Raw genomic sequence first — 13,976 nt, forward strand, 5'->3', positions numbered from 1 at the left:
GAAATGGGGGAGAGAGAAGCTAGATCAGACTTGCAGTCTTCTGTCTATTGAGTCATTTCCCAAATGTCTGTGACAGCCAATGCTGGGCCAGTTCAAAGCCTGGAAGCTCCCACGAACTGCATCCTCATCTCCCACGTGGGTGGCAGGGGCCTCAGGATGTGTGTCATCTGCAGCCATTCTAGAAGCATTGGAAGGAAGCTAGGCTGGAAGCAGAATAGCTGGGACTTGAACCATCGCTCTGATACAAGATTCGGGTATAACTAAGGGCGGCTTAAACGCTGCGCAGCAATGGCAGCCCTGGGAAATTATGTAATCCTAGTTTTGAAGCCTATGATCAAGCCACAGTCTCTGAAACCTTTCGTAACATCAAGATTAGGAACCAACTTTGCTTTTCCAATCTCATATGCCTGAATTCCTTGTCCTGATACATACAGAAACATAAAAGTCATCCTTATTGAGAAAGCATACCTTGAAGAAAACAAAGCTGAAGAGTAACTTAAAAATAATGGCAAAGAATCTTTAAAACGTTGCAGGAATGCCCTGCAATTCTCCTCCCATTTGAATTTAACTAGACACTCAGGAGGTTTAGTTCCTATTACACAGAGCCTGAAAAAAGAAGTTACTGAACATTGCCATGAACTACCAAGTCCCCTATAAATCACTTTTACGTAATTTGAAGTATCCATAGAGTCTTTTGCCAGAGACCTTGAAAGATGTTCATGGCACAATCTGGGAAGCTTAAATGCTACTGTTCTTTTACAATGCTGCTTGGAAGAGAACTGAAGCTTCTAAACACACTTAAGAGTACAAAGAGTATGTACTTGGCTAGTTGCACACGTAATGTAAGTGGAATAAAAGGAAAGTTACCAGGGTAAAAATAACTTTCACTCTCGTTACCACACCTAAAAGCCAAGAGTTGTAAAGGAGCACCCCAGATGCTCATGTTTGGGACCAGCGATGTGATGCAACATCACCAGCATCCCATATCAAAGCCCTGATTCTAGTCCCAGCTGTTTCACTTGCAATCCAGAACCCTACTAATGAGCCTAGGAAAGCAGCAGAAAATGGTGCGATGATTGGACCCCTGCCATCCAATGAGGATCACAGGAGGAATTCCTGACTCTGGCCTGACCCAGCCCAAAGGTTCCTGCAAGGCTGTTTAATGAGTGAACCAGCTTTTCCCCTGTTCTTCCATTTCTGTGTTACTGTGCTTTTCAAATAAAACAAGAGTTTAAAAGATATAAATTGTTCGTAAACAGTACTAAACAAATTATGAGAAACTTAATATTTTAATAGAAGATCCAAAGCTATGTTTAGCCTGTCATCCTTACTAGTAAGCAAATCAAGGAAAGGTGATTTGATAGGAATATTCTGTGTATTTGAGTCAAAAGATATCTCAGTGTTTGCCAGTGCACCATGAGCTGATGGCCTGATAGGTTTGTTACCAACATTGATTCGGTCTTTGCCCTTAGTGGTAGGAAAAGATGCATAAGACAAGACAGTTTTTGCATCTGAGAAATGTGCAGTCTAATTCAGAGGTTCTTAACCCTGGCTGTGTATCAGAATAACCTAAAGATGGTGTTCATGTGGATGCAGTGCCTGTGCCTTATTTAGCGCTGTGTTGGAGCCAGCCCTAAGAACTCTTTTTAGATCATCTCTTTCAAATGCTACATTCATCGAGGTCAAGCTAGGTAGCCTGAAATCCACTATAGTGCAAGTATTTACACTATGAAAAGTGACCAATAACTACAAATCAGGGCTTTTTTTCCCCTATTGGAGAGCAAGTTAACCACATGCCAACTGTCCCTACTATTCAACAATTTTGTCTTTTGGGCAAAAACTCAAGTGCCAGTATTATTATTTTTTATATAAACTCATAAGTGATTCTAATGTCCAGGTGGGGATGATGATATACAATAACAACACCAAGGAAAATGCTTACACATTTCTTGAGCAGGTCATCACAGAATGTCCATACACACAGGATAAACATGGGATACAGATGAGTGAGTGCATTGTCATGTGGGATTCCCTGAAGAGTGGAATATTTTTCTGCTTTTGTTTCTGTTATTTAGTTGGAGAAGAGAAAATGGAGATCACTCAAGGAAATAAAGCATACTAGTTTAGATGAGCATTATAAGCAAAAGTGGAAGAGGCAAGAACTAACACACTATAGGAAGAGATCATTCATGTGTCTGGAACCAATTGTAAAGTTGGAATTAAGATATAAATATAATTTTTTTCTGAGAAAATCAGGAATCTCTAAGTAGCCACAGTGGACCAAGTGAACTGTTACTGGTCAATCTGGTTGTTGTCTAGGCCCTGTCTAGCCAAGGGAGAGGAGTTCAAGTGTGGACCAGAAAAAAGAACATAAGCTCCCTGGACTACCTAATTTATATTGTCCAAGTACACATTATATATTATGTTAACATGGGGACACATGGAAGTTCATGGAGGATGATATAAATTTTACATTGCTTTCAGAAGACGTTTTTCCTTTCCATCTGTTTCTTTCAAAATACACTCCCAAATGACTTTTTCATGCGGCAATCTGGATTAATTCAGGCTCATATTCTCTCTTTACCAGTAGCACTTTGAGGGGTTACATTCAGATACTGATTTGAGGTGGTGAAGATTTTAGCACAAATCAATTTTTTTGTACTAAAAGGAAAGATTTCCAGGGTCTGTAATGAGACCTGACTTTGTTGTTCTGGCCCCAGCCCTGAACTGATTCATCTCTCTTTGTACTGTTTATCCATGGAGGACAACAGGATAACAGCACCTCAATTCCAGAAGAGTGCTGTCACACTCTGACTTATTTTTGGCTGCTATGTTTTCCATCTCCAGAAATGTGAATTCTGAAAAATTCTGGGCTTTTAATTCATGACAAACTCCTTTTTCTCTCAAGTGTTTTCATTACATATTTTTAATTATGAATTTTGTTAACTAGAGGAGGCTTTATTGTCATTAGGACCAAAGCAGTGAGAATCATCTTCCCTGTACATATTTCACAAGTATATAGGATTATAAAGACTCTATGGTAGGGTATCCTCATTCCGTCACCTTTGAAACTTCTTCAGAACTTTAAGAATACCACTGTTGTGATAGGTACTTAGCTCCAGCAGTCAGAGTACCACTTGGGGTGCTTTGGCTGAGTCCCACCTCAACTTCTGATCCACTTATCTGCTGATGAAATGCTGGGAAACAGCATGTAGCAACTCAAATAGTTGGGTCCCTGCTACCCAATGGGTAACCTGAGTTGAGTTCCAGTCTCTGGACTTCCGCCTGAGCCAGCGCCAACTGTTGTGAGCATCTGGGGGAGTGAAGCAGTATATGAAGCACACACACTCTCCACTTAAAATTTACAACTGGGGGAAAAAAGTTTAAATGCCACCGCTTAAAGCAGGGATTCAAAGCAATGAAGTTCATTCTGAGGATACAAATCTAGAGTCACAACAAACTTCAACATTTCAATGCATTTGCGCTTATGCTTACAATGCCTGTCTAAAAAGGAATACACATTTAAGGGAAGCCCTACTGTGGGGCTTTGTGTTCGGAAAGTCTACATGCAAACCTCAAACCTCAAAGGTGTCCCCTATTTCTAGTGGAAAAGGTAATAGTCTCTTAAAAATCCAAAGTGGAAAATCTGCAATATTCACATTATCTTTTTAAAATTACAAATCCATTGAAAACAAAGTTTACTAAAGAATTCTACCTCATTTCTGTGTAAAGTATTTTAAAGAGCTATAAATAGAAACCCAACAAACTAGACATCATTAGTAATAAATTGAAATTACCTAGTTTTTAAAATAATTAGAAATACTTAAATCCCCAGATGTCTAGGAATATTTTAGCATTACTAGCAAATAGAGGCCGGTTTTTCTTTGAATAAAAGAAACATCATAAAGGTTATTATTCTTGATACAAGGAGCTTTGTTCCTCGGATTTCTATTTTGATAACAACAAATCTCTGCCCATCTGAGACCTCTCAAAAACGTTTGCGGGTTGATCGACTATCTCACTGTTTCTCGATGTTTCCCTTTCTAAGACTTCCAATTGAGATTAGTAGGGACTCCTTGTATCTTATATACAATTCAGATGGTTTTACTGACTTCAGCTTTGCCCAAAAGGAAAACACGTTTGTAAAATGCCATCTCAGTCTTCTCTGCTCATTGTTGCATAGCCCTGGCAGGTCCTACTTTGAGCAATTAAGACAGGTATAAACCTGCTACTTTTTAGTTTCCCAAAGAGAAAATTGGAAAGATTTCAGTTTCTAAACGAGAGCAGACAAAGCTTTCTATTTCAAAGTAGACCTTTTACCTGCAAGGAATATCCTGTGAGTGGTGTGCAGCGGGGCAGAGAAATCTCAGTCAGCCTTGGTTATCATGGGATTTTTCCCCCCCTTTCAAAAAAAATGTTGAATGTTTTTACAGAGACTTCAAGGGCAGTTTTAAGGATGTTTATATTTCAGACAACCTAAACATTGTTTGGAGCAAAATGAGAGATTTCATTTTGGGACAAGCCAGTTGATGAATTGCAGTCAGCATCTTACTCTCCAAGAAGGCATTTTTTTTTTCCTGGGGGCTTTTAGTCGAGGCATACAAAGGAGGAAGATGGAAGGCAAGAGGAGAGCGCATTCTCACTCTAACACTCATCCTTCACATGGTACCTTGGCCAATGCAGTAAATAGTTCCTAATAAATCAGACTTGCAAACAGTCATTTGTCTGCTTGCTCAGGGAGCATAGTGATTTATACTAGCTAAGTCATGAAGAACACTGATTTATTTATTTTCCTACTTATGTTCTTTCAAGCTGGTAAAACATTTTGTGGGCCAGTAAATGTTTGGTACCAACTGGCAAAACATGAAGGATCCTATCAAAGACGGCCCTGAGTGGCAACTGTTTTGTTGTATAGGAAATACTTTTTGATTTAACCTCTGACCTCTGACATTGCAAAGGTCAAGGGAAAAGGAGGGGAGCAAAATAGAAGCCAATGTTTAACCCTTTGTAAAGTAGCTCAAGGATGTAACAGCACAGGGAAATTGGAGGGCTAAGGAAACATATCAAAATGATTATTAACTGTAAACAGATGAAGTAATTAGCTTAGCCAACAGCTGTAATAAAGGAATATTGGCAAGATGAAGTCAGCTTTTTCTTGGCAAGGAATGCCTCACAGAGATGACATAACTTCTAGCAGAAGTAAAGAACATCTCTCAATTTGGGTCAACTTACAAAACTCCAAAAGGCAAAATATAGTGTTATTGACTTGACAGATTTGCTATTGGACTTTTTTTAAGTCTGACTATTTTTAACTATGTGGGGAAAAAATAAAATGGGAATACGTGCCTAGTTTTCCTATAACTACGGTACAATGCAATGCTTCTCTACATTTTTGTGTGAGCTAGATAAAAACCAATTATTTATCCAACATGAACTTTATTCTTACTATCCAAACTTACTAACTCAAGCTAACACGGAACAAATAATAATCAGCTTTAAAACTTTGTCTTTTGAAGTAAACTCTCGAAGACACATCTTCCACTTAAAGAAAGGTTCAGTGGACATTTAAATGTCCAAGAAGTAATTATTTGTTGACTTATCATTATTATCACTATTTTTATATTCTTATTTTAAAATCCTTACTCAGGATAGTAAAGAAAGTTGGTGGAATAGATTAAAATCCAGATTCATTCTGATTTTTTACACAACATATTTCAGCTAAATAAAGCATTATACAGTGAGGAAACAAAGGGGGTAAGTTTCACCTGGTCTGTGCTAAATGCAAGCACATCAGGAATCTAGCCAGTAAGCAATCTTTAGGTTAATCATATTTTTAAATCATATTGCATAAAAATAAGAGCAATCTTCAACAGCATGAAAATACTGACATAGATTTTCCTCTTCTGAATGCTTCCTTCGTGCAAATAATCTGCTGCTGTGTCTTCAGCTATTTTGTAACATGACGCACCTCCATTAAGAACTGGAACTGACATGGGAAATCAACAAAACCATTGGTCATCAGAAATCGTGATGCCTGAAACTTGCAATTAGTTTAAACATAAAAGATCTCCCTTTGTGGAAAATGTGACTTCCATTGCAAAACTTTAAAATCAATCAGTAAAGCCCTGGGTCCCAAGAACAAGAAATGCATTATGTCCCAGGAAGCAGCGTTGTCTCTGTCTCAGTAACTTCAGTGAGAGATTTCTCAGAGGGTACAGCCTAGACAAACCGGAATGTGTCCTGGGAATCTTTTTTTTAAAGATCTATTTATTTTCATTACAAAGTCAGATATACATAGAGAAGGAGAGACAGAGAGGAAGATCTTCCAACTGATGATTCACTCCCCAAGTGACCGCAACGGCTGGTGCTGCGCTGATCCAAAGCCAGGAGCCAGGAACCTCTTCCTGGTCTCCAGTGTGGGTGCAGAGTCCAAAGGCTTTGGGCCATCTTTGACTGCTTTCCCAGGCCACAAGCAGGGAGCTGGATGGGAAGTGGGGCTGCCAGGACTAGAATCGACGCCCATATGGTATCCTGGGGCGTTCAAGGCAAGAACTTTTAACTGCTGCGCTATCATGCCGGGCCCCCATTCTGGAAATCTAAAGCATCCTGTGTTACTTTCTTTTGGGGACATTATTTCATCACAGCTCTTTTCTTAAGAATCTACCATTGAATTGTAGGTAAATAAATAAACACAGAAGGAGTAACTGAAATTACCAATCGCAGTTCCACACAATAGTCTTACTCAATTTTTAAAGAAGTTTTCCCATGTGGTTGTCACATTTTTTCTCTTACACAAATCTATAGTGTAGTTACATGGTTTTCCCATTATTGATGTGACTCAGGGGGACTAAGACACATGTTACTCAACTCATCAATGGCATTTGTGGGGAGTGGCATCCCAGATGAACTTCCTTTATATTAAACATACACCAATATTTGAGTTGATGATAATGGATGCACAGTAAGCCTGATGCTTGTAATATATATCTCTCTTTACACACACACATAGATACACACATACATATACATACATACATATCGATGTATGGATGGATGGATAGATAGATAAAAGATCAGGTACAAATGTAATCCCAAGTTCTCAAGACTTCTTTTGAAAAACACATTTTCCTCCTTGCATTTACACTAAAAATCCCTTGCACTTGCCAGATTATATGGTTTACGTATGTTCCACTTAAAACGTTTTCTATAATCTGCTGCAGAGTTTTCCTAGATGGAGGAAATAATGACTTCCCATAAAGCTAAACAGCCCCCGTCCATTTTAAATTAAAATCTCTGACAGAAATAGAAAAACTTGGTTTTGTGGTCTTGTGGGTCGCTTAGCTGCAGATGGAACTTGAAAAATGGGTTCCTGGTCATTGCTGCGGAAGAGGAAGAAAGCCCTTTATTTCAGCTCTGACAGGACCAACTCAGGATCTTCATGAATATGTCATCATGAGTCTGCAAGGAGTTGGATTTAATGATACGACAGCATGACTGTTATTTGGCTGAAACTATCCTTTCCAGATTACCCAGCATTAGTAATTTCATTAGCAAGACAGCCTAAATTACAATTGTACCTATTTCTACTTTGCAGTATGATAGCATAAAGGATTGCAGAAGTCTTTGCAGTCAGAGAGAAACAGAAGCATTTACTAAAGCCACCTGGGCTTCTGTGAATTTGCACACCATCCTACACACTAAGAGGGGTGTCACAGTGGTGCGACCACCAATGTGCTTACAGAGAGAGCATTTTCATTTGCTGGTTCCATTTAGAACTCACCAACCTCTCTCCCACTGCAAACCTGCTGTTTAGTCTGCATCTGAAAATTAAACCCAGAGCCTCAGCTTGCAGCCTTGCGTTTGGAACTTCCTACCAGCCCATACCCTCACATGTGCCTATGTGGTATGACCTGTGATTAAACTCAAGACATTTGAACATTCCATCAAGCATCAAGAGTTAAGGTTAGACATTAGGCTGTCTTCTTCTTCCTTTTAAACTCTAAGTCAAAGTGTACCTAATATCATATACATCATTCTGAGCCAAATGAAAAGTACATGTCTGGATTTTAGTGTTGGGTTTTTTTTTTTTTTTTTTTTTTTTTTTAAATCTGGCTAAAGGAATGAAAGTCCTTAACAGGTTTTTTGGTCATGAACAAAAGAAAAACTAAAGTAAAATGAATATAATTTTCCAATAGTTTTATATGAACATTTCTCCAGCTTTACCCAGTCCCTTTCCCTCTCCCATTAGTTTTCTGCCTCCTGCCACCCACCCACCCCCCAAAAAAATCCTCCCATTTCACCCTGGTATGGAGCAGCCCTGTTGTCTTTGTAAAGTAGCCGCATGAATGGCTGGGAGCTGTTCAGTATTTAGAGATTTTAGTGATTAGTGCTCATAAAAGTGTCACTGTGCACTTCCACTCTGAAAAGTTCTGTTATCATAACATTCCTGGAGCCCACTCCAACAGGTAAGCCTTCTCGAGCAGGAAGACGCTATGCCACCTTCCTCCCTACACCCTCAGCCTGCCCCTAATAAGAAGTGTGAAACTCCAGCCTAGAGTGCTTTAATATCCTTGTTACTTTAAGGCTGCTTGTCAGGAGCTCAGCAAGCTCAAGGATCCTTTGCTATGCGGCAACACTATGCAGCTTTAAAAAAAATCATCTTTTGATGTGAGCTATTGTCTACAATTCATGTCTGTGTCTTCTAAGCCACTGAAGAGGACTGAGGCCCAGGGGTCCCTCCCAGCTATTTCTCCATAGGGGGAACACTGGAGCCAGCTCTTTATTCCCCCATCATCTATGTCTTAGCACCACAGAAGAGCCCCTGTGTGAATTCTAAATCCAGATTGAGATGCACCATGACCCAGTGTATCTCGCCATGGGTTTTCCGACTTTGTCTTCAATCCTGACAGGGAGGATTTTTCTTCTGTTAATTGCACACACATTTGTGGCATAGCATCCACACATGTAGCAGAAGGCCAAGTCTCTGGAGAGGTGAGACGTGAGGTCTTGTAGAGGTGGGAAGTGCCACCCAGCCAGCCAGCGTCATCCACTTGGCAGCCGTGCCTACCTTTGCAGGGTAGCCAGTGGGGTTATGCCAAGGAGAGCTCTCCTAATTCCATGTTTGAGAGAACCCTTGGCCTGAGAGTGGGAGAGCTGTACTGCCACTGAGAGTTTAACGGGGTGAGACTCTCACTTCTGACAACCTAGTTATATTCCCAGTAGTACCTGATGGTTACAGTGGAAGAATTTCAAGGTCAGCAAAAGATAAATAAATCAAGCAACCGTGTGTGTGTGTGTGTGTGTGTGTGTGTGTGTGTGTGTGTGTGTGTGTGTGTTTACGCGGGCGCGCTTCTTTACTGTTAACTAAGAAAACCAAACGAGGCAGCATCATCTTCAGCTGAGTTGTGTCCAAGCAGTTTGGGCATTAGGAATGTCAGAGGCTCGGATCAAGCAGCATTTGTGAGAATGTTTTGAAAAGCTGATCACATTCCATCTAACGTAAGGTCTTTGTAAGTTCATGGCCTGAGAATTCTATTTCCTTCCGGATTTGGAAATACCTTGGTTTCCAGATAATATAGGAAGATCACAACGAGATCCAGGCGGTTTCTCAGCTTGACTGAGTTCTGTTAATTTGTTGACCATGAGAAAAAAGAATAAAACATACCTTCCGACTTTTACACTGTGTTGTGTTTCAGAGTAGCTATGCCGCCAGTCCGCACCTCATTTCATAATGAGAAGGGAGTCATGGGGGAAATGGATGAAGAGTGTATCCACCAAACAGCTTAGTGACTTTCTGAAATTTAAATATTAAGCTACGAGACAATGTCATAGGGCGGTTGCTCCGTCTCCGCTCTTCTTTCTCCTGTCCATGGCTTTGATCATGCCACACCCCTCTTTGTGACCAGGACTCCACAGAGAATCTCAAGGTCATGACCTGTTGCCTAGTCAAGAGGTGTAGACCTGCTGCTTAAGTATGTGAGGCCTGTAGTTAGGGGAGGGGGCGGACGGGGTAGAGGGGAGTTAGATTCATACGTTCCACATTTCCCGCAAAAACCCAAAGCAGACTAAACAAAACCGGTGTGAAATCTCATGGCTTGATGCCGCTCTGGTTATATTTTTTAAGCTGTAATCCATTCATTTGTATGTGTGTTTATTCCCAGGATTTACAGCTCTCTCAGACTTTGGAGGAAAGAGAATGTTGGAAACCTTTTGCAAAGGGTTTGCAGGAACAGTGGCCTGTGGTTAAAGCCCAGGATAGAGTCTGGGGAAGTGAGTGAGTGAGGCCACCTTTCCTGTGGACTGGAATATTGCGTGTGTGTTAGGGCGCATGCAGTCACCACTCCTGTGAGTGCCCATTCTTAAGGGCTGGAGGAGTGTGCGTGTGTGTGTGTCCACTGTGCCTGTGAGTGTGTGAGTGCCTGTTACCGTGGGCTTTTTCCCCTCCCGTTTGCTGCTTTTACGCCAGGGCGTCACACATGGTAGCGTTTAGGAGCCCCTTCACAGCTGAAGTGTTTCAAACACTAATGAATGGAAGTTTGGTTATATAATGCAGACAAGCTTTGAGGCATGCTTTACTGAATGGTGTTCTGTAGTGACCCGGGGAAGGGAGGGAGGTATAAATTGTGTCAGTTAGCCACCCAGACAAAACGAAGCCATGTGGAAAATCAAATCTATTAACGTATGAAGAGCGTTAGAAGCTGTTGTACGCTGGCCGTTCTTGAAGGGGTTTAGTTTGCTGCAGGAGTAAATGTTTACCTGCTCCACCAGACCTTTTTCACGTGCCATTTTAGGAGACAACGTGTGGCATTTGATAAAAATCATCCTCTCCCTAACGACGCTTTTATCAGAAATGTTTATTGTCTCCGCGTTACCACCCATGTCCTGAAAGGTACTGCACATTTGTTAAATAAGCAAAGAGAAAGAACTCCGCGGTTCAAGCCGCCTTGCAGAAACCCCAACAAATTCCAGAGCCCTAAGGAATCAGAAAAGGGAAAAGAAAAGGAGGAGCGAGGTTTATACGAAGAGGAGACCCTGCAAAAGCATATATATTCGATTTTCTCTGCTTGGCTGGCCCACCATTAAATGTTTGGCCAATGTGGATTTAGTGAAACGATGGAGCACTTATGCCAAACTTGGGTCACTGTCTCAAAATGGGCTTTAACAAATACAAGAACCAGGAGGTAGATTGGACAGAAAGCTTGCTCTGAAGGCATTCTCAGCAGTGCCTGTTCCCGGCCGCCCCTGCATGGAGTGTGGCAGACACACCAGGAGTCTGGCACCCCTGGGGTTGGGCACACATCCCGGCCCAGCCCGGAGACTTCCCACACCTTGCATGTCCGTGCCTTGGTTTTCTCGTCGGTAAAATAGGAGTGCGAGCAGACTAAAAGCATCCAGTAAGCACTGCACATAATTAAATCAGCTTTTGCCATCATAAGTGTCTGGCGGCTGGATTTCCCTGGACGTCAAGAGAAGAGCCCCCCCCCCCCCAACCCATCTCCACCTCTAACTGTATTTGTCTTGCTCGTGTGCCGGTTTTGTTTTTTTTTTTGGAGTGATAGGCAGACTACTGTCCGGAAAATTTTATCGGTTACTTTATTTTTTTTTTTAACCCGAACTGGTGACATACTAGCTGACATAGGTCTGACATTCCCTGGGCTGCCGACAATTGAATTTGCTGACCAGCCGCCATGCCGGCAAGCGCTAAGTCAACAGTGGCTCATGAGCGCTCTGGGAAAAAACAACACCTTGATTCCTCAACGACAGCGGTGTAAGCAGCCCAGGGAGGGGGCGCTGCCCGATGGCCTGCTTCCTCTTCTGAAGGCAGCCTAACACAGGCTCCCCTGGGAACGGAGGCTTAAGCCCTTTGTGTTTTGCAGGAGACTGAAGAGACGTCCTCACAAGAGTCCGCCGAAGAAGACTAGGGGGCGCCGCCGTTGGATTTCTACCTCAGCAGCAGTTGGATCTTTCGAAGGGAGAAGACCCTGCAGTGACCACTTACTCTCTATTTTGCCATGGTCTTTCCACTTTCCTCTGGGGCGGGGCGGGGGGGGCGGGCGCGGGGCGGGGGCGGGGCAGGGAGAAGTCACGTAACCTTCAAAAGGACTATATTAATCACCTTCTTTGTAATCCCTTCACAGTCCCAGGTTTAGTGAAAAACTGCTGTAAACACAGGGGACACAGTTTAACAATGCAACTTTTAATTACTGTTTTCTTTTTTTTTTTTTTCCTTAACTTACTAATAGGTTGTTGATCCCATAAGCAAGAGTGGGCGGGTGAGGAAGGCTCTGAATTGGGTTGTCAGACAGTGCACTGCACACAAGCAAGAAGTGAGTCCCTCTCGTGACCTTGGGCTCGGTGTGTGACACCGGGCACGCCTCCATCCCAGCCCACCCCACCCGCTCTCTGTAGTGAATCCCGTTTAGAACGCCAAAGATAAGGGCTAGATTCTACTCTCTTTTTCGTATAATCTTGTAGACATTTACTTGATGATTTTTTTAAACTTTTTTTTAATTTCTAAATGAGACGAAATGCTGATGTATCCTTTCACTCAGCTAACAGACCAATAAAGGTTATGCTCATTTTTTTTCAAAAAAGGAAGTAAGCAAACACATGTTGCCAACTCCCGTATTTATGGCTACCACATGGATCAGCAGGAGGAATAAATTACTCTTAGCACCCGTGGCCAGGACAACACTTCGCTTTCAGGAAATCTGCTTCCTACAGAGCCAAATGGCATTTAGCGATAAATAACCCTTGTTGGCCTCAGAGCATTTAAGGAACCTAGACGAGTAAAATTATCCTCTTTGTAACTTGATGGAAAGGTACAACAGAATTAATGCATGATAAATTCACCTGAACGATGAGGTGAGAGGAGCGCGCGAAATCTAAATTGCTTTTGCTATTGTTAGACGGCCATTTAAAAAAGCAAAAAAGAACAAAAAAATGGAAAAGAAAAAAAAAAAAGCAAGTCATTCTCTTCTCATTGCGTTATCAGTTTCCATGAAAGACCTAAATACCACTTACCTCAAATTAAGCTTCAGTATTACTGCAAGTAATACGTTTTGACATAAGATGGTTCACCGAGGTGCTTTATTGTTGGCTTCCGTTCGCCATCCCTTCATTCAAACTGCACTTTTAGCCAGAGATGCAATATGTCCTCACTACTCAATACTACCTCTGAATGTTACAATGAATTTACAGTCGAGTACTTATTACATGCTGCTATACACAAGCAATGCAAGAAAAGAAATAACTTACTGGGCAGGTGACTCGCCGTCTGCAGCTTTTTGTACACTCTGTGACAGTTAACGAAGAAGCGGTCTCCTTACTGTGTTTCAGCATGGCTATGTATTTTCCTGTGTTTTTTTTTTTTAAATTAAAATTTTACCAGTACTTGTTCAGCTTCTCTGCTAGATCTCTATGTTAACTTGAATATATTTTTTAACCAAGTCGCTCCTAGGTTCTTAGGGATGATCTTCTTTAATCACAGTACGTCACACAGAATTTGACTGTAATGTTGAAATGTTACTCTCCAAGTCTGTACCTCAAATGAATTGTTTAAGGAAATGGACTAATTGACTTGCAAAACCTACCTCCAGACTTCAAAAAGAATGAACTTGTTACTTGCAGCATCGATTCATTTTTTTTTTTTTTGATGTTTGAAGTTGTTCAAACTGCAGCTATCCCTAATCAAAACTATTTTTGTAAAACATTTGATAGAAAGGAATGCATTTTTACATACTTTTGCAAAAAAAAAGGAATAAATAAAAAATAAAACCAACTTTCAAAGAAACTTGAAACTTTGTAGGTGAGATGCCACAAGCTCAGCTTTTGCATAATGCAATCAAAATGTGTGTTTTTAAGATTAGTTGACTATAAAAAAATGCTTGACGAATATTTTCATGTATTTTACACAAATGTGACTTTTGTAATATGTCTCAATCAGATTTATTTTAAACGCTTCTTGTGTAGAGTTT

At 41.1% G+C, this 13,976-nt stretch overlaps 1 protein-coding gene across 1 annotated transcript in view; it reads left to right on the forward strand.

Annotated features, from left to right (window-relative positions):
* Positions 1-12,895, forward strand: part of HMGA2 (high mobility group AT-hook 2) — a 123,335-nt gene extending 110,440 nt beyond the window's left edge. Inside the window, exon 6 of the mRNA XM_058673212.1 lies at positions 11,877-12,895. Within this exon, the coding sequence (XP_058529195.1) occupies positions 11,877-11,921 (45 nt within the window). The 3' untranslated portion in view covers positions 11,922-12,895. The remainder of the gene's footprint in view (positions 1-11,876) is intronic.
* The last annotated feature ends 1,081 nt before the right edge of the window (positions 12,896-13,976 follow it).

Source organism: Ochotona princeps, chromosome 15 (genome assembly GCF_030435755.1).
Source record: "Ochotona princeps isolate mOchPri1 chromosome 15, mOchPri1.hap1, whole genome shotgun sequence".
In the NCBI taxonomy this organism is placed as follows: Eukaryota; Metazoa; Chordata; class Mammalia; order Lagomorpha; family Ochotonidae; genus Ochotona; species Ochotona princeps.